The sequence below is a fragment of the Crocodylus porosus genome, unplaced genomic scaffold (genome assembly GCF_001723895.1).
Source record: "Crocodylus porosus isolate Cpor-Errol unplaced genomic scaffold, CroPor_comp1, whole genome shotgun sequence".
Classification (NCBI taxonomy): Eukaryota; Metazoa; Chordata; order Crocodylia; family Crocodylidae; genus Crocodylus; species Crocodylus porosus.
In genome coordinates this window covers 14,541,882-14,569,317 of record NW_017728928.1, presented here as the reverse complement: position 1 = coordinate 14,569,317, position 27,436 = coordinate 14,541,882, and the positions used below count along the sequence as shown (strand labels likewise).

Sequence of the window (27,436 nt, the reverse complement as noted above, 5' to 3'; positions counted from 1 at the left end):
TCTGTATTTTACATGATGCCTGACATCAGACATTAGGGCATTTTATATTCGGTTTATAAAAATATACTGAATTTTTAATGAGTTTAAATCTGTTTTCCCCATGCTGGAATTATTTACTGGTCTATCCAAAACCAGATGAGTGTGGGGTTGAACAACTGAAATATTTGTTGTCCTCCTCTCCGCCACCTTGAAGTGATCAGGAGGCCTCCAGCTAATCTTACAGCAGGTATCAAGAGGAAGAGACAGATCTGCTTCCTTCAGGTAGCATCAGGGAAGTAAAATTTCAAATTTGACACCAATTTGCTTTAGGCTGATAGAGATGGAACTCGCGCATGCATCCAGGAACAGCGCTCTAGCAGGAAACCCAGCACCCACTCTTCCTGGCAGCGGTCAAAATAAAAACTGGTTTTTCACCAGGATGTTACCCATGGAGCTTAGAGACCCTTCCCCCTCCCTGCCTCCTGTGTGGAGGAAGACATGCATGCACGCACCTCTCACATATTTTTTTTCTGTTTACCTTGATCTTCCTGATTTGCAGTAAGTGGTGGAACTTGGCAGCCTTGATCTGAGAGAGAAATTACTCTAAACAGAAAAACCCCTATTAGCAACCTACTGTTTTTACAATCAAAATAGCTTTCATATCTGTCAGGGAAGCACGCTTTGTTTTTCTTCTTATTCTGTAATACAGCTTACGCTATGGGCATGCTTTCCTTTGTAGCACTACAAAGTCCTGGGCCCCATCCTGCATTAGCAGCTGTCAAAGACAGCTGGGAGGGAGGAAGAGCAGAGGACTATGGGATGCAGAGGGTCTGAGAACCCCCCTGTAATGCTATATGTAACTGGACAGATGTTGCACGTGACACTACAAATCATAGGGCTATAGAGAAGTTCCTGTTTTAAACAGGAACATTTTCTTAGTGCTATAAATGTAATATGTGGTCACAGCCCTAAATAAATGAAAATTTCACTTGTAGCTGACATCAAATGAAGGTGATGGTGCAAAACAACCCCTCTGATACGAAAGCTGCATTTAAATTGACAGAAATGAGTACAAATTATGCTTCCCTTAAACCATGTTTGTAAAAACGAAAAAGGACGGGGTCAGCCAGGAGATTTTATTTTCAAGCTTCTAATTCTGTTTGGATTTCAGTTTTGCCTACCCAGTTTTCTGATGTGGTTATAGACATGTGGAAATTAAAGATATTTAAGTTTTTTAAAAAATGAGTGCTGTTTAATCATTTTTATTTGGTCAAAATACTACCTTTGCCTACAAATGTGACAGTGATAATTACCCAGAGGTGTTAAATAGGAGCAGGAGTTCTAAGAATGCAGCCAGAATGTTAGACCCGTCAGTAAAACGCAGTCTAATTTGGCAGATAAAATAGGTCAGATAAATATCTGACAAGAATCTTAACAACAAACTTGAATTTAGTATGGAGTTTAGTGGGTTTTGGGGTGGCGGTGAGGGAAGCAAGGCAGAAAAGTAAATTGCCGTGGTGGTGATTTGCTTTTTTTAAACAACAATACTGCAGTGGTATGTAGATTGCTTTTTATATATACATTTATATAAGTTGCTGTGTGTGTCTATTAATGCATGATGTTGTTTAGCTCCTGAAAATATCAAGGCTGCCCTGTTTTTTGTTCACACTGTATACAGTCATAAGTCTGCAAGATAACCACTGGTCTCCAGCCTGCAGTTATTAAAGGATTTTTCCCTCTCCTGCATTGGAAGGCAGAAAGCAGCTTGGGCCGTGATGTATTGTTTTGGGCGGCTGTTCTGTACGTTTATAAACAACAGAGGCTTTGATTAATATGCTCGCATGTTTGCCACTTAGATCTTTTTAGATAGAGGCCGGGAAGTAATTAAGAATTTGGCAGCTGGCCAATTTACATATGGGACTTGTTCTGAATATTACAGCGACTGCTGGTATGCCAAGTGTCTAGAACTGTTGTCTAGAGAGAGGAGGAGGAAGGCACGAAGGAGGCAGGAATTTATTTGCATGCAGCCAATCGGCAATATGCGGTTGTTCTTTTGGCTGACTTTCAAAAACAGAAGAAAAGCAGCTACGGTGCTAATTGTAGCTAGGTCCTGAAGTGAAAATGTTTTGTGACAGTTGAAAGAATTTAAAGAGGAAGGAAGATCGGTTTAGTGTCAGCTGCAATTAGATAATCAAAGCTTAAAAATCCTACTCTGCTGATACCTTAACCTAGAGTTAAGGGGGCTGTGGGTGGGGGAAGGAGGTGGGGGGAGGGCGCCCTGTGTGGAGAGGGCATTTTCAAAGCCAGTGCAACTAAGGCCCGACTGAGCTTGCAGGTTGTCTGGGCGCACGCTTGCACTGAGAGATTTTCTTGGCAGCTCTACAGGATGAGGCTCACACTGTACACAGCCGACATATTGAAGCTGAGAGCCCAGGAGAACATAGATGCAGGAGTAGAGACAGCTCTGAACACAATGTAGCGTCTCCTAGGATGGTTGGGCGGCACCTTTCCTCAGGTATTTCATTACCCATCAGCCCTTTTTAGAGCCAAGAAGACCCAACCCTGAACAAATAGCATCTGCTTCTGTTAAATCAATTTATTACATAACATTTCAGAAACAGAGCAGCAGCACAGCGTCCTAAGCTTTTGGCTGCATTTCAGGTTGATAAAATGGCGTCTTCGCAGAAAGAGCTGCTTGCTAAAGATATGCTGCACTGAGCAGAAAAAATGAAATTATTTGTCACTTTCTACTGCTGGTTTTGTTTTGGAGAGTTAGCATTTAGTGGAATCCCCACTATTAGTGAGAAATGTTTCTTCTGCTTCTTTTGTTAATGCATTTAAAAGGCTTTTGCATCGGAGAAAACAAGCTGTGCTTTAAATGTCGTAGTGCAGAAAATTATAATAGGATAATAGGCTTTTCCTCGTGGGTACTTTATTTTGGGGTTGTTTTTTTTTAAATAAACCTGTTCTATTCAATGCTCCCAGCTCTTTTCTATCTTGTTCACTGCATATGCCTTTCTAGCAGGATTTGGCAGCTCAAATGTTTATGCTGTAAGTGTTCTTTGGTGGAAATTTTGGCCACAGAATACTCGAAAGATTTCAGCTTGGGACTTTAAATATGAGAGAGTTTTAAGCCAGCTTCTTGACTTCCCTCAAATGTTGAAATTTGCTCTGACCGCAGACAAGTTCCGATAGAATCATTTATTTATGTATCTAATAATTTTAACTAGTAGCACAAGAATTCAAATGTTAATACTTCATGCTGCATCTCATTCTTTAAAATTACTATTCCCATTCACTTTTTATCGCATAAAAATGAGAGTACATTTGAGCTAATCTTTGAAATGTTTGACAAGTCCTATTTTAATTGATGAAGATAAATAATTTTTAGATATGGAGGCAAATCACTTGATTGAGCTGTTTCGTATTTTGTGAGAGACCCAATTTATTCTTTTCCCCCCGATTAAGAGTTATAAACTTTATTATGTTTATACTGTGAATTAAAATCCGCCACAGAATTGATGTCACTGGCCTTTTAGGATTTTTCTGTGTAGCATGTCAAGGAGCAGAAAGATCTAAGAGGCATTGTTTGGGTGTAAAATGCAAAACAAGCCAGTGAACAGAGTTGTCATTCTGCTGATGGAGAAGGGGAAATAAAGAATAAAACCAGGCAGCAGGTGTGTCCTCCTCCCCCTTTGTAAATAGAAAGCATGTCATAATGTTAATACAGGTTCTCTTACCCCAGCCCCCACCCCTTCCTCCTTGCCCCCTTTTTGAAGAAGTCTTTAGACTAAGGCCATAATGATCTGCTACACTTTTTTTTTTTTTAATTAAAAAATAAAATAAAATTAAAACCTTTTAATGTGGCACCTAATCTAATTGAGTATGGGCCAGTCCAACACTCACAATGACCCCCTGCTGTATTTCTGTAAATTGGCTAACCTTTCTGTTATAGTATTCCATGAGGTTTCATAATTGTAATTCACTTGAATTGTGTAGGATGAACAAATGGACGTTTTTAAGATTCAGATACCAGAGACTGTTATTTTTAGTAGAATTGAATTAGAAGAAACCGCTTTTGAAAACCACCATGATGTAAGGATGTGGGAGGGAGAGTCTAACTTCTGACTAGGGTGCCTGACTAGGTTACAAATATTTTGCTTGTAAAAATGAACGTGTGCATAAAAACCTTGCTTGCTCTTCTCAGAGTTTATATTTGCAATTTATTTGCTTTTCATGATGCTGCCAAGCTCTAAACTAATTTTCTAATTGTTCATGCTAATTTTGGGATGTTGGAGCCAAAAAGTGTTGGCTTCTGTTTTGGATGCGTGCTAAATTAGAGTTGCAAACTATATTTGGTCACAGTTTGTAATAATAAAAATATTATCTATTTTTTTTTTTTCTTTGTTTAGGTTATGATTGAATTATTAGTACTTACAGGTAACACTGACCGAACCTGTGCCCTTTCCAGGTAGCCTCTGCAAACTCCCTCCACAGTGCTTTTTTGATGAACTGCTAATCTTGAACTGCCAAACACCGGCTGTTTTTGGGCAGACACTGCCTTTGGGTGTAGAAACGGCCAACGAGAAATCACACTCATTTTGTTTCAGTTGTTTTCAAAGGTGAAATATTCATAGTAAATTTAGCGTTTAATGCAGTAGCTGCTGAAATTTAAAATTATTTAATTGCCTAGTCAAGATTTTCTCCGTTACTCTTTTAGAGAGTGGGAGTCATTTCTAAAAATCTAGCCCAAGCTTGGTTTCTAACTTGCTGTGCATGCATTTGGCATATTAATCTATGTATACTAACAGGGTAGTTGTGAGGTTTTAATTTTAAACCCAGAAAGTATTTGCACTTACCTGTCTTGGTGCTAGCATAACATTTTTCTATCAAGATTGGTATGATTTAACAGATCTTATTTTTCAAGCAAACTATTATGAAGAAGATGCATAGCTTGAAATCATGAATATAAAGTATTATTTGAAAATCAATCACCCCTTCAATGATCTCTTACTAATAAGACTCTTGGATGTCAGATAACTAGAGCAAATCATTTCCTGCTTCTCTTGTTGTATTTAAAATGATATTAGTTTGCAAGAAAAACAAAATCCTGAAATCCTTTTTTTGCAGGTAAATGAAAGAGTAATTTTTTTAAATAATCCTTTGAATTGGAGTTTTTTAATAAATGTTTGGCAGTGCTTATTAACTGTTTTGCAGAAGAGGGGGAGGAAGCAAGCTTAATTTTAAAAATAAGTCTTTTGTTGTTTCAAAAATATGGAAAGATACGTGAAGGATCATAGAAAATTATGGTAGGAAGGGACCTGGAGAGGTCATCTAGTTCAACCCCCTGCTCAATGCAGGACCATCCCCAGCTAGATCATCCCAGTCAAGGCTTTGTCTAACTGGGTCTTTAAAAAGTCCAAGGATGGAGATTCTACAGCAGGGATGGGCAAAATATGGTCCGCGGGCCGGATGCAGCCTGCAGAGAGAGCTGTTCTATCTGGCCCGCAGGACCCCTAAAAAAATTTGGAAAATTAATATTTCTCTGCCCTTGGTTCCTGTCAAAAATGACAGGAACCAAGGGCAGTAGGACCCAGGGACGCCCAGCAAGCTCCAACAACAGCGGGGCCTGCCCCCCCAGCTGGAAGCCCCTTCCAGGGTTTCTGGGCTGGGAGCACGTGGCTGCCCTGGTGTGGGAAGCTCTGGTAAGTGGTGGGGGGACCCTGGGCAAAGAAGGAACGCGGAGGGCGGGAGTGGCCCCTTCCCACCCATGCCTGGTGCCCTGTGCTGCAGCTGCTTGCAGCCCAGGTGGGGCTGCCTGTGCCTGCTCCAGACAGCCCCGCATGGGTTGTGAGCGCCTGCAGCGCAGGGCACCGCACATGGGGCAGGTGAGGAGCCACTTTTCCCCATGCTTAGCACCAGCCTCTTCCCTGCTGGTGAGCAGGGGATCGGGGCTGTGCACTGCCCCCCACCTGTACTGCAGAGGGAGGGGGCACTGAGATTGAGCAGGCAGGGAGCAAGTGGGAGCACAGGGCCCACACTGGTGTCCCGGGGCCAGTGCCGGTGGGGCCCAGAACAGGGTGGCAGGAGCGTGGGGTCCCAGCTGACAGGGGCTCTGTGGAGCCAAGCCACCTCCCCGCTCCCTGCGGGTGCAGCCCAGCCCAGCTCCACAGATCCCTGCCAGCCTGTGCCTCGCTTTGGGCCCCAGTGGTGCTGGCCCTGGAACATTGATCCCGAGACATTGGGACACCAGTTGAGGGATGGGGCACCTGTCAAGGTGCAGGACTACCCATGCAGCCCTTGACAGGCTGCCAAAACTGAGTAAGTGGCCCTCCACTCAAAATAATTGCCCACCTCCGTTCTGTAGTCTCTCTGTGTAGCCTGTTCCAGTGCTTTACTACCTTCCTAGTGAGAAGTATCTATCAATTCTTCCCAATATCTAACATAAACTTCCCTGGCTGCAACTTGAGACCATTGCTCCTTGTTCTGTTATCTGCCACCACTGAGAACAGTCCAGCTCCATCCTCTTTGCAACCCTCCTGCAGGTAGTTGAAGGCTGCTGTTAAATCTCCCTCAATCTTCTCTTCTTCAGACTAAATAAGCCTGGTTCCCTCAGCCTCTCCTCCTAAGTCATGTGCCCCAGTCTCTCACCATTTTCATTGCCCTCTGCTTGAACTGTCTCCCTCCCGTTATTCTTCCTATATTTGAAAATTGGAGTCCTGGTAGATGGAGTAGGATTCCTTGGTGCTCCTTACTTTACTCAGCTTTGTGGAGTGGCTCCCTGGCAGTCCAGACAGAATTGCTGTGAAACTTTGCTGACTCGCCTCTGGAGGCTAAAACAGCTCTTGACTCTCCCCAGAACCAGACTCCGTGTTTTCCTGTACCTGGTAGCAAAGTGACAGATGTAGTTTGTCTCTTTCACCTGAGAACTCACTTGTTTTATTTTTATGTACGTTCTTCTCTTGTATTCTTTATTAGTTTTGTGGTAGTAGCCCATTAAGGATGAGGACAGTTGCACCCCCTTCTGCTCCCCCCCCCAAGGCTCCCAAACCACCCATACCCTTCTTTTCTTTGACTTAAAAGATTGTTGTCAAAAGAAAGCTTTTGATAGCAATCTAAGTCTGCACTTTTGGCTGTCTGTATCACCGCAAAACCACCGAGTTACATTTGAAAGTAGTTTTAAGAACCATTAATGCTCCCCAAGTACAGCAAGTGGGCTGGACTAGTTTTCATAATTTAAACCTCCACAGGACTAGCTTGGTGAGTACTTAGCTAAGTTGTTTGTATTTTTTGCTTCATATTTCAGAATCGTATTTCACTTTTAAAAAACAAATGCAGTATACCTGCTGTGCTATAAATGCCTTGCTAAGTGGAGTTGGACTTAAATGTCCTGTTTGAATTGGCCAATTTTGGTTTTCAGAAATTTCAGTGTATTGCAGGTGAAGGTTACCAGGCCAAAACTGGTGGCACCTAAAATTGCATATATATGGTACAGGTAGAACACCATGCATACCTGTTTTATGCTGTCTGACTGGTTTCAACCCTAATCTAGGGAAGCTACTTTTTGAGATGTCACTTGTCATTCTTTAGATACAATCAGTATAAGTTCATTCCTCTGAAATGTATATTGGGTCAGCACTGACTCAATGTAAGAGTCTGCTGTAAATTATTTTTGGAGCTACATGCATGTCTGTTTGCTTCACAGAGCTAAACAACCGGTACAAGAACGTGTCAGGAGTTCATTCTCTAATTTCAGCTGAATTACTCCTTACTTGAAATTTAGTCTTTGCTTGGCATTTATGGTTCTCATACTTCTGATCATTTTTTCAGAACCTCATTATATAAATGGATCATCTTTCTCCCCCTTTTGGAGAGTCCCTGAAATTCTCCATTAATGCCTAGCCCATCATCCTAAACTTCATGTGGCCAATAAGTATTCTTGACCTTTCCTTATAAACTTTCCCTTCTGCATACCTTCTCAGTAACTATTAGCAGTACCATCAGTTTCCGAGTTACTTAAGCATATACGTTGGATATAGCTTTGATTGATGCTTTCAGTGAAACGGCCATTCAGGCCATTTGTAAATTTTTCAGCCTTTGTTTTTCAACAACAATCACTCTGTTATGTGCCCTATCCTATCTGTCCTATCATCCAAATCCTCCTAATTGTATATCTTTATACAGCCCTTTCTTCTTTTTTTTTTTGCCTTGACTACTACTACAGGTTTCCTTCCCTTTTTCTCAGCAAGTCTGTTCCAGATGCTTCTAGACGTGTTTTTCTGACCATATCATCCCATCCCAAGTCCCTCCACTGACTCCCCTTCACCTCCTCTTCATATGTAAGCTCTTTGTCTTTAAGTACTTCACAGCATAGCTCTGCACTGCCTGAGTGATATAACTTTGCATGATGTTAATTTCCACTGGAAGAATTCAACACCTTTATCACGGATCAGCACTGCTGTTACCAACTACCATGCTTTCTCCTATACTGCCCCTTGTGTGTGGAGAAAAGTACTTGATAAAATCTCTCAGTTTTGTAGTGTTGCCTGTAAAACCAGACTTCTGATAATTGGCAAGCAGGTATGATGAGTTGTGACTATTTGTTATCCTCTTTTTTTTATATTTCCTGCTCCTTTATCCCTCTCTCTCCGACATATATACACACACACACACACACACACACATTTACCCCAGTTTAAAAAAAAAAAGAAAAGAAAAGAAAAGCAAAGCCATACTACAATACATGCAGTTACAAAGCTGTAACACTTCTTCCCCATATTCATTTGTAGATTGTAGCAGCAGCCCCAATCCTTTGTGTCCAGATTGTAAACCTCTTCGAGGTAGGGACTGGTTTGGGACTTCTTGAAGCTACACAATGGAAACAGCTACAAAAAAGATAAAATTATTTCCTAGCTAATAATAGCATTGAGGTGGGAACCCTCAAGCTTCCTTCTGTATTATTTGTCTTTAGTAATGCAACTTTATTACTTTTGGTCCTTATCAATAATAATCTTTTCATTAAAAAAAAGTAATAGAATTCACAGCAGAGCTTTGCAATTGTGCAGATTAGTCGGAACCAATCTCTTCCATTATTTATTCCGATCCAGTTGGGTCTGTTCTCAGTGTCTCCCAAGTAGTCAGGTTTGAACTGAGACACTGTGAAAGAGTGATATAATGTCACAGGTTACCTTTTACAGTCTTTACGCTTTGAGGTACAGACATTGAGGCACGGGCTTGAAGGTATCCATAGCAGGGGGTTATTATAGCTATGATGTCCCAACATGGTCCATTTACCTCATAGAAGTAAGTCTTCAACTTTTAAGTCACTAGCATGAGTGACGATCTTGATGGCAACCATGTTGGTGCATCTTTAGAAGAAAACACGGCACAGATCAGAGTAAATGTTCAGGGATGAAACCTGCATTTGGAAGTCCAAAGGTTTAAGGGCTCAGGTACCTAAAGACTTCTAAGAATTTAAATCTATATAAGGAAGAGAGCAAATAGCCATGGTTTTGAGTGCGACTTCTCCCTAATAGATATTTAAAATAGTACATTGAAAAAATAAGTCACAGGTGTTTAAACATACAATTTTACAGTGTGAGAAATCTTACTAGCAACACCACAGTTAAAGTGGGTAAATACTAGGCTATGTTGAAGATGAGTTGCCCTTGAAACAAATTTCTCTTAGTATTGGATTGCCTACCAGAAGATGCAAGCAATGAAGTGGATGGTTTATCATACAAACAAATTGCATTTGTCATACAAATAAATGCATCATTGTTGGTAGTTCCCTGAGACAAGGATGTCAGCTTTCCAGTAAACAAGGAAGTCCTTGGTAAGTCTGTAGGTAACTGAGGAGGCCAGTCTGAGATCTGCATGTTCAACTGGAATTGTGGCAAATAGGTCCAGAAGGAAGGAGTTGATCCCAGTGATTTCAGCTCGCAGCTCTTTACCTTTGTCTCTCTGACCTATCTGCCTTCATAGCAAGGCAGGTTTTCTCAAAATAATCAATGCCTTATAATAAATCATGGTGCCACCGGGGACGATTTAGTGCTTGCACCTCCCAAGTATTGATGTTAATATCACATTTCTTCAGACTGACTTTCAGATTGACTTGAATCTCTTCTTTTGCCCACATCCTAGAGCAAATGTTATGCTGAATGTATGAATATATATTGTGCATCCAAAATATCTCGTTCAGAGTATGCTGTTTCTGTCTTAAATTTCCCTTAATACCCCATCCACAATAAGGTACTTCCCTTTTTTAGAAAAATCCCTAGCTTATTCAGTTCAAAGGTACATTGTATTCTGGAAAACTACAAGAAGATGGAAGTCTACTGTATGGTCATGTCCAGACATGCAGGGGTGTGTGGTTGCAGCAGCCCAAATAGTAGTGGCATGAATTCGTGCTGCTACTTTGTGCCTCAGTGCATGCCCCTGCACACACACTTTTTGTGGCAGGACACATTGTCCTACTTCGGGCAAACTGTCTTTGTCCAGCACCTCCCAACTCCCAGCGTGCTGGGACAGCAGGGGCACAAATGGAGCAGTAGAGATGCTACCAAGGCTCCGTTTGTTCAGGCAAATGCTATGTTCCCATTCTCTGAGCCGCTTTTTTCATCATAGCGCTTTTTTTTTGCTATTGGCACAGAAGCGAAAACCAGAGTTTTAAACTTGGCGCTGTTTTTGTCTCCTCACCACTGATTGGCTGAGGGGCCCTGGTTGACCCCACTGCTTGTGCTGATCATCAGGGAGACAAAAACAGCGCCAAGTTTAAAACTGGTTTTCACTTCCCTGCCAATAAGGAGTGACCCAAAAGTGGGGTCTCTCCACCAATCAGCGGCCTGGGTAGGGGTGGGGTGCACAAGGGAACCTGCAAGATTAAAGGAGCTGCAGCGCAACCCACTTTTGCCATGAATCTGGTAGGGCCCTGCCTACACCCACATTTCACCGATCGGCTCCTTCCAGCATTTTACCTAAACTATACATATTGCCAGGACAAGATATGTCATAATGTAAATGTTAAGAATGCCTAGTAGTGATCCATTTCATATGTAATACCGAACAGACCTGATCTAGAGACCCCAGGATTATGCTTTTGAAGACAGTCTTTCTTTTCCTCCTCCTTTGATGTGTATAAGTAGGTTTTGTATACAAATCTACTGTTGCCTTTTGAAATTCAGTGTCTCAGAGAGCAATGAGATGCTTCCAACAATACCCATAGTAACTCATGTCTTAGACATGCCTCCAGTACAGGGATGGAAGGACGGTACATTTATACAATATGATTTTGACCTGACAACTAGATTTTGCATATAGCTTGACAGAACCATTATTTTTACGGGATGTTGCTATTGGCTGATATGCCAGAATATGATACCTAGACCAGGACTGTCCAACTGGCAGCCTGTGAAGGGCTAAATTTCACCCCTCCCCCGGGCTTTCACCCGGCTGCTTTTCGCCCTGTTGCTGTAATCCAGGCTCCCCCTCTCTCCTCCAGCTGCCACTTCCTCCCTCTGACTCAGCAGCCGAGGTTGTGCTAGCATGAGGTGTTGAGGGTGAGTCCAGGACCAGAAGGAGAGGGCAGAGTGGAGAAGAGAGGTTGCATATGCATATTGCAGCAGTGTGGGGAAGTGGGTACCATTGGTGGCATGTGTTGCAGCCATGGGGGATTTGTACTTGTGCACCCATGTGGTGCTGTGGTGTGGGGGTGCCTGCATAGGCATGTGGTACAGCAGTGGATAGGGGAGTGCCTGGGTGTGACCCACGTGACAGGTGACTTAGAAGTTGGACACCCATGATGTAGACTATGATATTTTCATTTTTCAAGTAGCAGGTTAGTATAGCTCCATGGTTCCTGCTATTTCCCCCCCACACCCTTCTCTGGAATCCCTGTTGAATTCTCTTTGCACCAACTGTTCAGTACTTCCGTACTATAAAAGAGTATGCACAAAATGGTAATAGGAGCTACTTTCTGACCCAAAACTTAGATGAACCAAAATTGGATTTCTATATTGAAATTCCATGACTGATAAGTAGCCTTCGGCTTTTCTGTGCTGGCTTCGGGGAAGAGCAGCATTTTTAGTAATGGGTTGTGTTTTTGTTTTGCTCTGATATTTGCCCACTGGATATGCTGTCGGCTCTTTCCCATTGCCAGTGAATAACTTAATGGAATACAGAATACTCTGCGTGATTTCCTAAGCTGCCCAGTCCCAAAGTCCTCTGTAGCTGTCTTTTAATGTCTGGTTTACTTGGAGGTGAGGTATTCAGTAGTGGAGGAAAATTTGTTTAATTTGTACTCTGTAGAAGAAATTGAAGAAGTGGACCAAATTAACATTAAAGTGTACATGGTTCTCTAAATATTTGCTAATATTAACAACATTCTGGATAGATTAATAGAAATTGCTAAAGCAGTTAAAAAATTAAAAGCTACTCCAACACTTACGTAAAGGTTACATGCTGGAATAGACTCCTAAAAAAAAAATAGTGTCACTCATCACATACCCCCATTATGTAAGTAAACAAACTAAGTCATATTCTAAATTTGTTTGCACAAAGCCGCTTACTTTCCCCACAGACAAATTAGATATATCAGATTACTTTTGAGAGTAGATCTCCCCAAATTGACTTGCAGTTCCTGCAAACCTTTACATTTTGCAGAAACTGCAGACGTCTATACATGTGCAGCAGGTTTGGGGAGGGGGGCTTTAATTAGAGCGGCTTTGAGAGCCACTCTTATTAAAAGCGCCTGTAGCATCACATGTATTCAGCGTCCTGCACTTCAAAATGGCAGCAGGGTGCTTTAACTAAAGCTCATTTGGCGAACTTTAGTTAAAGCGTCCCTGCCACCTTTTTGAAACATGGGGGTGCTGAATGCACATGACGTGGAGGCTTCTGGAGCTGCAGCAGACTTGATTAATCAAGTCTGATCCAAGGCATGCCAATTTGCCCGTGACAGAGCAGAGGTCCATCACATGTACGAGTGCCCTGCAGTTGTTTTGTGGGAAGGCAAAGGAAGTGGGCACAGTCTAAGGTGTTTTTTCTTCCCTGCTCTTACAGAAATAGTCTTGTCAAGTTTCAGCCAGATTAAATTGAAGTTTCCGAAAATGGACTTCGTGTGGAAATACTTAAGTGTCCATTGGTGCCCCTTTTTATTTATCGCTGCTTTATGGTTTTGTGTATTTTGCAAAAACTGAAGAAGCTTTAAATAATGTCTTAGAAATTAGATTTAAAATTACAGAATTTATTAACTTTATCAAATGACATTTTATCACATCAGTGGGGTAGATGCACTTGATAATGACAGACTGACGGGAGGTTTCAGTTGAGATCTCTTAATATTTGGAGGTATAGCAAGCAGGGCATTTGGATTTGGAGAATGCCGTGACCTTCTTTGAGTGAATTTTCTAAAAATAGATTCTCATGTTGTGTTGTGCTTTGTACAGTCAACATAGAAAGTAGTTATTATGTTTGGGGTATCAAGTTTTGTAACAGCTGATTAAAGGAGTTGCATGGACCCATGAAATGGCTGTATGATCTGAACCAGAGAATGCACAGTGTATTCCAAGTGAGAATGAGCCTTGCAATTCTGATTTCGGTATTTGAGCAAACCATTTTTCAGCGTCCGTATACTGGATAAGGTCATTGGCAGGATGGTGTTAGTTGATAGGACATTTGGATCTTTCCATTGTTTGCTTCCGTATCATTTTGCATTTTGATTGATTTGATATCAATCAACAGCGAGGTTTTTCCAGTATAAATTGAAGGTTATGCACCATTAATTTATTTAATCAACATATAAAAAATAGTACACCAAAAGAAAAATGTGTATCCTAATCCTGACTGGTCAAACCTAAGATTTATCCGTATAGAGTCTATCATATTTTTATTGTAACATAGTATTGTTTTATATGTAAAAATGAAAATGTTTATGTACTTTTATAGATCTTTTGGATATTAGAAAAAGAAACTATTTCTTGGCTATTTTCAGTTACTAGACTGACTAGTTCTGTATGCTGGCATAGATTTTAAAATCCGCTGAAGCATAATTGTTGGCAATAGACTATCTGTGAAGCCTTATCCTTGGCTTTATCTTGGCTTATAGAGTGCATAGCTATTCAAAACAAGCTATGTGTATGGCACTAATAGTCTTTGTTTTCTGTAGAGGTTTTTTCATTGATGACATAATTATGCTGGCTGATTCTGTGTGCTATAAATAATTCAGACTGTCTTTTAAGTAAAATATTTTGGAGAAGTTAAAAATAACATCTAGCACTTCTGCGTTTTTTCTTACCCTTCCTAGAACTTGCCCTGCAGTAAGTGTCCCTTGGATAAACCTAATGTTGTACAGAATAAAATTCTTATCATGAGAAAGTGAAGGGAGATAATAGCATAATTATTTATGCTGTACAGAAAAATTAGGATGGGTAACCTTATCTAAGACTTTACAACTTGAAATAACCTTGGCTTGTCTCAGGTTAACTCAGTGTACTCCAGCCATACCCACTCTTTCCCCAGATCCTCAGTGAAATTTGCTTATATATGGGGGTTAAGTTATATGTTGGGTGAGGGTGGGGGTTGGGAAACTGGTGCTACACTTCAGCACAAGTACAAAAGTAACATTTTCATAGGTTTTGGAGATGAAATGGATTATAATTGCAAGTTTAAATGATAGGTAACATCTAAATAATGTAAGATCTACATTGCATGACATAACCAAGATGTTTTCTTGAACTTCATATTTTGCTCTACGGGAACATTTTGTTAAAACCACACTGATACCATTATTATATGTGCCTTAAAATAGCTTGCATCTCATTTAAATTGAGTGGGGGAATTTTTAAATCGGGGATTAATTTAGTGTTTCGTTACTGTACATATTTCTTGTGGCAGACTTGTTTTATCTAAGTAATACCTATTTAAACATATTATGTGAAAAATGTAATTTAAGTTCTGAAGTAATTGTTATTTATCTGTCTTTCCTCAAACTTACCTGAAATATTTAAAAAAGACAAAACTGAGTCAAATAACTGAGACCATTAATTAAACGGCATAGCAAAGCTCTGAACAGCATTCCTCTTTCTTAAATTATTTTGGATCTGAATATAGAATTTGTTACCTTTAAAAGTTCTCCTGGATGCAACTAATTTCTGATTCAGAGGTATTGTAATTAAAAACCTTTAAACTTCCATAACTGTTGTCTTTATTTTTAGAAGCCCCAGTTAATGAAATGTAAAAAAATTTAAAACAACTGAATGCCTACATATATCGTTTGCTTATTAATTTCAACTGGCATGACAAACGATACAAAATATTTTACGGTATTTGGTCGGCTCTAAAACAAAACTTGTGTTTTGTGATTTTGATTCAAATATTAGCTGTATGGAAAATATTAAGAAATTGATAAATCACTAGTTAAGTGTTTGATTGCATTTGCTCCTGTTGCAGCATTATAATAAAAACATGTTTCAGCCAGAAACGTAGTAGGTGGTTGGTTAGTCTGATGCACAAGATTATCTTATGTACTTCTTTATAAAGTATTGTAGTTTATATTTTAGCTTGATTTTAAGTTTAGTGTAGAATATTGTATCTCACTCAAAGTAAAATGTACTAAGTGGTAGTTTTTAACAAATTTTGAATGCTGACTGATTTTGTCTTTTGTCTAATCCTTTGCAGATCTCAGTCACAGTGGATTGGGAGACCATTATGAAAATTCCCACTGGGGACAGCAGCCCACTTTCAGAAGTGAAGGCAACTGCAGTTGGGATAAAGTGATAATAGACAGGACTGACAAGGAGGCGTGGCCTTCCATTACAGGAACTGAGACTGAATCTGCCTCAGAATGTACTACAGACACTGACTCTGCCTCCAACTGTGGCTCAGAGAACAGTAGCATGGCTACAGGGAGTGCCCAAGGCAACTTCACTGGACATACAAAGAAAACTAATGGCAATAACGGCGCCAATGGAGCACTCATCCAAAGCACTTCTAACCAGAGTGCCCTTGGAGCTGGTGGAGCAAATGGTAATGGAAACTCAGCCAGAGTATGGGGTGTGGCCACAGGCTCCAACTCTAGCCTAGCTCACTGCTCTGCCAGTGGTGGGGATGGAAAGATGGACAACATGATTGGAGATGGTAGAAGTCCAAACTGCTGGGGTGCTTCCAACTCAAATGCTGGCATTAATCTTAACCTTAACCCTAATGCCAATCCAGCTGCCTGGCCTGTACTCGGACACGAAGGAACTGTGGGAGCAGGCAACCCTTCCAGTATTTGCAGTCCAGTCAGTGCCATAGGTCAGAACATGGGCAACCAGAATGGGAACCCAACAGGCACCTTAGGTGCTTGGGGAAATTTGCTGCCGCAAGAGAGCACAGAACCACAAACGTCCACTTCTCAGAATGTGTCTTTCAGCGTACAACCTCAGAACCTTAACACTGATGGACCAAATAACACTAACCCCATGAACTCTTCACCAAACCCTATCAATGCAATGCAGACAAATGGACTGCCGAACTGGGGGATGGCTGTTGGTATGGGGGCCATCATCCCGCCCCACCTGCAAGGCCTTCCTGGTGCTAATGGAACATCAGTTTCTCAAGTCAGTGGGGGCAATGGTGAAGGAATGGGCAATTCAGTGTGGGGGATATCCCCAGGTAATCCTGCCACAGGAAACAGCAATTCTGGGTTCAGTCAGGGGAATGGAGACACTGTGAACTCAGCATTAAGTGCTAAACAAAATGGATCCAGCAGCGCTGTGCAAAAGGAAGGAAATGGAGCAAGTGCATGGGATTCAGGACCTCCAGCAGGTCCTGGGGTACTAGCATGGGGCAGGGGCAGTGGCAACAGTGGTGTTGGTAGTATGCATTCTGGAGCTTGGGGCCACCCCAACCGTAACACCAGTAATGGTGTCAATGGTGAATGGGGCAAGCCCCCAAACCAGCATTCCAATAGTGACATCAGCGGGAAAGGATCAACAGGGTGGGATAGCCCTAGTGTTACCAGCCAGAATCCTGCCATGCAGCAGGGCAATGAACAAATGAACTCTTGGGCCAAAGCTGCAGCATCTGGCACCACAGCTAGTGAAGGAAGTAATGATAGTGGTGGATGTCAAAATGAAGGCAGTACCGGGAGAGAAGGAGCTGGAGAGGGCCGAAGGAGAGACAAAGGGATGATAGACCAAGGGCAAGTCCAGTTGCCAAGGAATGACCTTGACCCAAGGGTCCTGTCCAATACTGGGTGGGGACAGACTCCGGTAAAGCAAAACACTGCCTGGGAATTTGAAGAATCCCCAAGGTCTGAACGAAAGAATGACAATGGGACGGAGGCCTGGGGTTGTGCAGCTACTCAGTCTTCAAACTCAGGGGGGAAGAATGATGGGTCCATCATGAACAGTACAAATACCTCTTCAGTATCTGGGTGGGTCAGCTCTCCACCTGCAGCTGTTCCAACAAATACAGGTTGGGGAGACAACAACAACAAAGCGCCAAATGGCCCAGGGGGATGGGGAGAATCAGCAAGCTCTACTGCTGTTAATAATGCTGCTGCTGCCAAAAGCGGCCACGCTTGGAGTGGGACCGCAAATCAGGAGGACAAATCACCTACCTGGGGTGAACCTCAGAAACCCAAATCTCAAAATTGGGGAGATGGACAGAAATCAAATCCAAGCTGGACTTCAGGAGGTGGAGATTGGGCAGATTCATCATCTGTCCCTGGACACATGGGTGATGGGAAGAAGAATGGATCGGGATGGGATGCTGACAATAGATCAGGGTCTGGTTGGAATGATACTACAAGGTCTGGGACCAGTGGATGGGGAAATGGCACAAACACCAAGGCTAATACAGGTACAAGTTGGGGGGAATCGTTAAAACCTAGCCCTCAGCAAAACTGGGCTAATAAACCCCAGGATAACAATGTGAGTTCCTGGGGAGGAGCTGCTTCTGTTAAACAGACTGGGTCAGGATGGGTTGGTGGGCCAGTGCCAGCCAAACAAAAAGATAACAGTGAGGCAACTGGCTGGGAAGAGCCTTCGCCACCATCCATTCGCCGCAAGATGGAAATTGATGATGGTACCTCAGCTTGGGGCGACCCTAACTACAACAACAACAAGACTGTAAACATGTGGGATAGAAACAACCCTATAATTCAGAGCAGTACCACCACCACTACCACCACCACTACCACCATTATCAACACCAATATGGCTGAACCTCAGCCGCTGCACCAGTCAAGTGCCCAGCCCAACCGGTCCCCACTGCTTGGTCCAGGTATGAAAACAATTTCATTTTCCTTTAAGACAGAAATGGGACAAAATGGAAATAAGTTCATTGTTATTTCTAATGTATGCAATTACATTTACCTATCTTTTAAGTCCTGCGTACACATTCTGATACTAAACAGCAACTTGGGTATATGTATCATTAATATGAGTAATGGTACAAAAATGAGAACTGGTTGACATTTTCCATTTCTTCAGCTTGTAATGTAATTTAACAATTTATTGTTCACTTTTTCAGGCTGGCTTTAAAAAGTTATAATCATACAGTTTTGTGGGCTGTATTTATTAAAATGAAAAAAAAAAATACAAATACGTTCTTAACTTCAGAGCTCTCAGTTGCTCTGCAGGAAATTTGATGATCTGAGGGATGCTTTGTATTACCATAAATGGGTCAACAGAATCCAGGTGTGAAAAAGAACTCACTAAATTGTGTGTACTGGGGAAAGGATGCGGGGCAGGATCTGTGGTCAAGGGCCCTTGGGCTAAGATGGCAGTAGGGGAAATCTTGGGAAAGTCTATACTCACTTGTCTTAAGTTGGTCAGATTTGCTTCATAAGATGCACATGTGGAAGCTAAGTATGAATTCAGTGAACTCAAGAAAAAGGGGAAACAGCATCAGTTCTCTCAGCAGTTTTGGAGTAAAAGTACTGGTCCTGAATACATCGATCAGAAATTAATTTTGGCACAGTAGTACTTACTTGACTAGTTTTGCATTCTCCATGTGTCAGTTTTTAAAGACCCAGGAAGAAGAATTGCTGCAATACTATTAAAGTGCATTAGGGATTTTTATTTTTTGTTATTGTTACAGCAGCATATAATGTAAACTGTCCGTAAGAAATACCTTTTTTTGGGTATCTACGTCTAGAAACAGATGTTACATTTGTTCCTGAACAAGTTGTGCTTGTGTTTATCCTGGAATTGGCATACACACACATCATACTTCCGTTACTGAGTGGTTGAATGCAGTGCAGTATTTCTACCCTCAAGTCAATGATGCAGTCCTGGGATAAATGTAGAGATGTACTTTGCATTATTCCAAAATGAATTGTTAATATTTCTTATCTGGGAAACTCTTTGTAGGATTTACTTCAAACCAATGGACATGAACTTCTGAAATTTCACTTTGTCCCAGAATAAAATTGTTTAAATGTGATGTCTGTTTACAGTCTAGTAGACTTAGGGTATTATTTGTTGAGGTATTATAAACAAAAACTAGCCTATGTAGATTGGCAAACAGTTCAGCTCCATTTCTGTTACCTTTCTGATGTTGTACATATTTGGTACCCTCAGAAATAATTAAATACCTTTTTTATTAATTCTTTGGTACCTGGGATCAGATTGTCTTTGAGAATAAGCACTGAAGTAGAGACAGGTAAGGCTTCTCTAGGTCATAGATATGCTAGCTATGTAGGCAAAAGAGCATGTAATCTTACTTTTTTTCCCCATTTATGGCAAGGTCTAGTCTGCCTTTGTTGAATTAAGGCAGGGTAATTTCATGCATGCATCCCAGAATCAACCCCTTTTCCCCCTTCCCCCCCACACCCGTTGTCCCCCAAATACAGGTGTCAGAAAGTACAATAATTCATCTATTACTTTGTTTCTGTAACCACCTCTTACTCTCCCAATGAGAAGGTAAAAGCTTAATGGATTTATATCTTAAACCAGGTAGTCCATTATGTCCAGCTCTTGAAATCACTTGGGCTAGTCTCCAGTCTTAAAAGAACTATTCCATTGGACGGTTACCTTTGCACAGACTTGCTGATAAATCTAGAGGGTTAATTAGGAAAAGCACTATTTTTATTTTTCTAGCTAAAGGCATGATACAAGATGCAGGAGTAGTTAATGTATATATTATTCATATCCCCTTCCCCCCCACTGTACTTGTCTGCCAGGTTGTGATTATTTCAGGAGGAAGGCTTCAGTCTTCTCGAGCTCCATAATCTTATACTGAAGTAGTTTTTTATTCATTTGCCAGCCTAAAAAGAATAATAATTTGGTCGCATTCCCTGGTTCCATGTAGTAGTTGTCTTAAATTACCAGATTCCACTCAGTTTGCTTTCAGTGAAATACCATTTTATTGATTAAAGAATAAGAGGGTAGGGAAACAAAGTTAGATCCCTTAAGAATAATACCTTTACAAATTCTATGGAAAAATCGTTAGGCTGGTTGAAGCTTAGTAACAGTTTTTTTTGTTAACTGCCTAGATTTATAGCCTGACAGAAAATGGTCTGCAGCTTAGAGCTCTATAAACTTGATGTCTTGGTCATATGACCCATAGTGTCTGACAGCTGTAAACACCCACATTCTTCCTGCTCTGCTTTTCATGTTCAGGCATCAAAAATCTCATTTGTAATTCTTCCTGAGCTTGATATAGAAGTACTTTCCTTTCCCCCTCTTTTAAAGTCTGTTAGCTGCCATTTTGTCTCTCCGTCAGTGCCAAATCGAAATATCTGAGACTAACTTGAGCTTGTTAATTGTCAAGCCTTGTTGGGTAGCTCTGGAAGGCTGCACATCCCAAGTAACACTCTTCTTTACTTTTGTGTCTAATGTGGTCATCAGCATTCTGGGCTATTGTGTCACTCTCACAAATTTTAAACGTTATTACACTGACAAGGAAAGTTTCTGCAAACTTTGATTATAATCCAAATGCAAGTTTTTGGGTCATATATGGAAATAGGTATTTTTCCCTAATAAGAGCGAGTGTTGTAGGGACAAACAGCAAGGAATAGGACAAAGTAAAGATGCACTTTTAAAATAAAATGTACCAGAAACGCTGAAATCTGTGTATTGGAAATACCATATTTTCTCACGTACAATGTGTGACTTTCCCCCAAAAAATCAGCCCCCCAAATTGGATGTGTATATTAAGCAGGGAAGCTGTTTTCTTCACTAGAAAAGAATCACGTCTGGAGACTCTGCCTGCCATATAGGTGTCGAGGTGGCTGCCACTTGCATTTGCCTCTGCAAGTTTGAAGGGGCAGGGTCCTTTATTAACGCTCTGGCTGAGCACTGTAGCATGTGCCTAGAGCACCTAAAGAGCTGCTGGTAGTACCTTGATGAGGAGTGTGATGTGGAAAGTACACTTTATTTACAGGAATTCATATCAAGAACTGGTAATAGTAAAAAAGTACCAGTTTTGCTATGTCCTTGTAATGGTTTGGGGCCTAACCTCCTCTTGGGAGCACAGAGCATCCAGGAAGGGTGGTGTTCCTGGAGACGGTCTAAGTGAGGCAGCTGACGCAACAAACATCCTGCTGCCTTACAATTAACATAGCAAATCTCACATAAAGTTGGTACCATTTATAAGTTAGTTAATTGCTAGTATAAAAAGGCTGTTTCTTTTTTAGAACAGGGAATACCACTCGCTCACAGTCAAAAGTGAAAAGGTCGTTTTCAAATGATGCATATTTCATGAGTTATAGTTATTTTCCATTTGCATCAGGGCATGAAAAGAATATGATAAAGATTTGTTTTTATTTTTAAATTATATTTTAACCTCTAACAATTGCTTTCTTTATGAAGCAGACTAATTTTTTTATTGACGTATATAGGCATGTGTTGAAAATTAATGAATGTTTTATACTAGAATTTCTCTAAACATATATTTTTTTTCTAATCCAGCAAAGAAAAATATGATGAGGAGTCAAAACTCCACTGACAGATTGAGACCAATAAACCAGACATTTTTTTCACTCAAAAACAGTTTTTCTTTCTGTTATAATGAATCTTTGATAGAGGAAGAAAACTAGTAGGAAACATTTTTAGGTCTGCAAAATAAGGATAACTTCTTAAACACTATATAGAAGGCCAAAACACAGAACTGATGACCTTTCAGTATATGTTAACTAGGAAGCTTTGTGTAACTTTTCCACAAGGCTGGCTAAGCTAAGAGATTTGGGATCAACCACTAAAGTGCACATTTTTCACTTGTTTCACCCTGTTTGAGAGTGGTGCACATGCAGTGAGTATTTATATTGGTGAAACACTAACCATAAATCTCTTGGGTGCTACCCATCGTGCCATTAGCTTGGGAAGGGAAAACTCTATAGCTGTATCTCTGCAATGATCCCCTACTCCTGGGATGCTCAGTCCCCAGCCCACAGGCCAAGTCTGGCTCACAGTGCTGTCATCTGGCCCACAGGTCTCCCTGTGGGTCTAGAAGTTTGGCAGTGAGGGTGTGGTGGTACCACTCCCCAGCTTCCAAATTTCCAGACCCATGGGGAGCCCCAGGCCCTGCGCATTGGATTCTTATTTGTGTTGTTCATGTGTTGTTATTTTCTGGTTCTAGACAAATATTGCTAAATGATAACTTTCCCTATATATTTATCACCTCATTGTACTTATTACTCATGTTTGTACCCTTTCTGGCAGAGCTCAGGAGACTTTTATTTTAAGTGAATAATAAAAAGTGCCTAGAACATCAAAAACTATACTTGTCCATTTAAGGCAGCTTTTCCATATTGCCCTGACCAAGTGTCTCCAAATGTGACTAGAGATGTGAATGCCCGGGAAAAAAAACCCAGAAAAAATCAGGGAAAAAACTTTTTTTTCCCAAGGACTACTTTTGTTTTTTTCTGAAAAATTGGAAAATTGAAAATTTTGGAAAAATTAAACCAAAAACTCCTGTGAAATATTTTCTTTTAGAACAATGAATAAAATGTTTAAGACAAGGTATTCATATACTGCTACCCTTTACTCCTCAGAAATGTTTTCTAATAGTTATATAATAAGAAGACTTTTATGTAAGATTGTCTACTGTATCAGATCATTACAGTTCCTGCACACCGAGAACAAACAGTACAGTACAACTCTCAAATGCAAGAGCAAGATGCATTTCTGCCATTTTCACAAGAGAAGGAAGCAGGATTCAGTGCCTTGTTTGCTTGTGGACTTCCTCTATTGTTGACTTTTGATCTAGAGGTTGGTGGATTTGCTTCTGTCCTCCTGACTAGTCCTCAAAGGACTGGGAGTAGACAGTGGCAGCAACATCCATTCGTTCTGACAGAGATTAGAAACAAGGAACTTGTTGCCCTGCTTGCTCAAAAGCCTCGCGAGAGGAGACAGAACAAGTCTAAAGGTTTTGGAGTTGGAAGGAAGGAACCTGCCTCCTCCTCGCCGTGTGACCTTGAGATCCACAGAGGTGCAGAAGGAGCACAAAGGAGCTGAAAGAAAATATTCTTCTTTATTGAAAGGTAAGAGTTTAGATTTCTCAGAATTCAGTATATTAAACTATATTTTAGCTGCATTAGTAAATTTTCATAACCTGTGTAATTCATAATTGAATTCCTACTTATCTGATGTTTTGTGACAAATCACCCAACCTTAGCAGTGAGGTGAGGCCTGCAGGGCAGGGAAGTTGTTCAGAGTTAACTCTGAGGAGACCTCTCCTCCATCCATTACGGAATTTGTACATGCTGTAGCTTAGTGTTTATATATGCAAGCTAATCACTAAATTACATTTTTCTTTTTTCTCTTTCAGCAAAATGATGCGACCAACTTCTAGCATATGAAAGCATTTCCACACTGCAAGTTATTCTGAGAAAAAAATGTGATTTGCAGTTACTGTTGAATAAAATCTGCATTTCCAAATGCTACTAGGATGACCAAACGCATCCTTGTATGCAAGTGTCCTGCAGACATTAAAAAATCCTTCATGGGTGTAAGTGAGGAAGAGGAAGATCATGATGATGAAAGTGCAAGTAGCTCTTTCCAATGTTCTCAGTCCAGAAGTCGTCCTGCTGCTGCTGCTGCTGCTTCTATAGCATCAGCATCACAAAGGGTTGCCCAATCAACATCCTCAAGTAAACAAATATTGCAACCAACTGTATACAAAAGACTCTCAATATGTAGACAAGATAACACCTGAAGATCAGGAAAAAATTGACCAAGCTCTTGCAAGAGCAGTATATTCTTCTGGGAAACCATTGTCAATACCTAAAAATGCATACTGGCAGGAAGTTTTAAACTTACTAAGACCATCATACTGTTTGCCCAGCAGACATTCTTTGAGCAAGTCAGAATATGAATGTGTAATGCAACCTGCGCAAGGAAAAATCAATGAAGCACTGTACCTTGAAGTGCTTGCAGATGGATGGACAAATGTGTGGGGAGAAGGAATCATAAACTTTATAACACCTCAACCAGGTTTTTACAGAAGCATCGAAACAGGAGAGAACAGGCATACTGCAGAGTATATCAGTAGTAAAATATGTGAAGTCCCACAGAAGATTGGGAGTGGTAAAGTATTTGCTTTGCTGACTGACAGTGCAAGTAACATGAAAGCAGCATGGGAGATCATAATGGATACTGCAATAGGATATGCATCCCGTGGGCTAAACTTGCTTCCTAATGACATCATGAAGTTGGACAGTGCAAAAGATCTATAGAAGAGCAAAAGGAGTTATAAAACATGTAAAAGCTACTCGTATTGTAGCTGCAGTCTTTAAGAAGCAGCAGGAAGAAAAGAATGCAAAGAATAAAATAGTGACACTCAAACTCTAGTAGAACTAGATGGGGTGGAGTGGTAATCCCATTCAAAAGTTTACTAAAAAAACAAGCTCTTCAAGAAACAGTAATAATTGAGGATCTTAAAGTACTCAGAAGTGTAAGGAACACTGTACTTGAGGAGGATTTCTTCTGGGTTCAGCTGCAGAACTCCCTGAAGATCCTAAAACCAATTTCTTCAGCAGTCACTGCATCTGAATCAGACAGTGCACTTTTGTCAGACATTCCTTACCAAATGGCCCAGATAAAATCAACTATTTTTGAGAATCTAAGTGTAGCTCTGCTTTCAAGTACAGAAGAGAGAAAAGTGAAAGATTTTATTAATAGATGAAAAGAATTTTGTTGCCAATCAATTAATGCTGCAGCAAATCTCTTGGATCCAAGAGTCAAAGGCAAAAATGTTAGTGATGATGTTAGTAGTGCACTGCTACTGCATTAGACTGGATTACAAAACTAGCAACACACTTTAGGACTTGATGCTGGAAAGGTACTTTCAACTGTTGCAGAGTAAAGAACATCTTCAGGTCCAGAAATGCAGTCTGGGACTCAGCCAAGCATATCCTCCCTGCAGCATGGTGGCAAGACCTTTGCACGACACAGCCTCTGACAACTCTTGCTTCAGATTCCTGCATCTTCTGCATCATGTGAAAGAAACTGGTCTATGTTTGTAAATACTCACACCAAATAAAGAAATAGACTAACATGTGAAAGAGTAGAGAAGCGTGTCTCAACCCAGGCAAACCTTCAGTTTTCAGAAGTCCACAAAGATGATAAAAATGAAGACTCAGAAGAAGCAAAAGCTGCTGATAGCGATAGCTCAGAAAATGAGACTGATTAGACAAAGTTTTATGTAGCAAAATTTGTATTGAGTGTCTTGAGGATTTTTTTCCCTTTTTTTTTTTTTTTTTCTCTCAGCTGTCCTGTGTCTGCTTGGCACTGTGGAGGAGAATAAGTCCAGAATACATAATAACTTTTTTGTTTTACTATAATGGTTTCTTCTATTTTCAACTTTAATTTTTGCCTGCTTCTCATAAACTGACAAAAACTAAGAGATGCTAGGTTCCTTGAGAGTTAAGCAGCTTGCAGCTCCATTTGTAACAAACATTAAAACATTTTAAAGTAAATTCACTTAGTAAATTTGTAATTATTGTCTGAATAAACTGTACTTTTAAATTTAATAAATTATACCAAACATGATAATTTTATGAGCAAACCAAGTTGTACGTAATATATTTTATGTTCTTAAGGTAGCAAAGTGAATTTAGAGCTGTAAAGGGTGCTAAGAGAATAAGTACTGCATATATTTCAGTTTCTCCCAAAATTTCCCTTCTGTTCTGGGGGAAAAAAAAAGTTTTTTCCTCATGGTTTCAAAATTTCCGGAAATTTTACATCTCTAAACGTGACCTAAAGAGTACTACCTCTAAGAGTGAAGTCAGTCTGGGTCTCCTGTTTGTTACAGTTCTTTGTGCCTCTGTGGAAACTAACAAGAATACAAATTAATGTTGTTTGCATAATTGGACAAGAAACAGATCTGAAATCGCAGGCTACTTTCACATGGACTTCCAAGCTTTTTTTGTGTTATTGTAAACCTATGGTTTAGAAGTTGGTGATCAAGCGATTTAAGTGCTATGATTTGAAAAACTTAAAGCTGAAGGAAGAAATTCCCCTGAAGAATTTAAACTATATGACCAAGCTAGAAATGTTTCTTTTTTTAACTAATGCAAAAATGAATTGGTATGTCTCACTGATGAATCCTGACTTACTATGCCACAGCCTTGCTAACAGAGAGACTTCCTAGACTCCTGATCTAATCAAAGTACTGAAGACAACTGAAAACATAGAGGACAAGTCAACTTTAAAGGCTGCTTCAGCAGATAAATGTAGAAACGGCCATTTTTTTTATAGCTTAAGACGTTTTCATTTATCCTCATCAGTTTTTAGTGCAAAACTATATGAAGAAACATTTTAAGAGGAGCCAACATTTTAATTAGGCCATAACTTAAGTTTCTTTTAACATAAGTTTTTTTGTGTGTAATTTCTTAGGTTTCTAAAAACAGAACTAAGAACAGAATTTCTATCTCATGGAACTGTAATGAACCTCCTCACAGGTGATCAGCACAGTTTGAACCCAGGACCTTTAGCTCCACAGCACAGATCTCGACCACTTAAGCTAAAGGAGAAACTGGTAATAGTAGTAGGCTGTTATCCTCTGCGTGGACCATCCAGTAAAAGGTGGGGAAGGGCATGTCCTGCTTTACCAGTCACTTGCATTACATTTGCTAGACTGCAGAAGAATCTTAGGAATCTTGAATTCTGTTCCTGGATTAGAAGAAGCATCTTAATTGCAAGACAGGGCACTCATGCAAAAAACATTGCGACCAGGGCCAGGCCAACCATTAGGTGAACTAGGCAGTCACCTAGGGCACCAAAATTATATGCAGAACAAAACTTGTTTCTGAATTTGCAGAACTGAAAGCACGAAAAGCAAAGTTCAGATTTTTTCCACAAATGTTTGTGAGGATTTTCCTTTAATTGTATATGTATTATAATTTTATTGGAGTTTTTGCAATATAATTGGCTAGGGTTAATGAAAAGTGTGAAACGATACTTTTTTGTTTTTATTGTTTTATTGTTCATTTCAGATATCAAATAAGTACATGTAAAAGTTCATTCTA

General features: G+C 40.4%; 1 protein-coding gene across 8 annotated transcripts in view; it reads left to right on the top strand.

Annotated features, from left to right (window-relative positions):
• The window catches only part of TNRC6C (trinucleotide repeat containing 6C), a 172,827-nt gene that overhangs the window by 100,267 nt on the left and 45,124 nt on the right, over nucleotides 1-27,436 (top strand). For 7 of the 8 annotated variants that reach the window (XM_019542686.1, XM_019542685.1, XM_019542684.1 and 4 more), the window contains one exon: nucleotides 15,655-18,246. In XM_019542686.1, the coding sequence (XP_019398231.1) occupies nucleotides 15,655-18,246 (2,592 nt within the window). Of the gene's footprint in view, nucleotides 1-2,347; nucleotides 2,495-15,654; nucleotides 18,247-27,436 lie in introns of those variants that run through there. The other variant, XM_019542690.1, reaches the window with a different exon arrangement.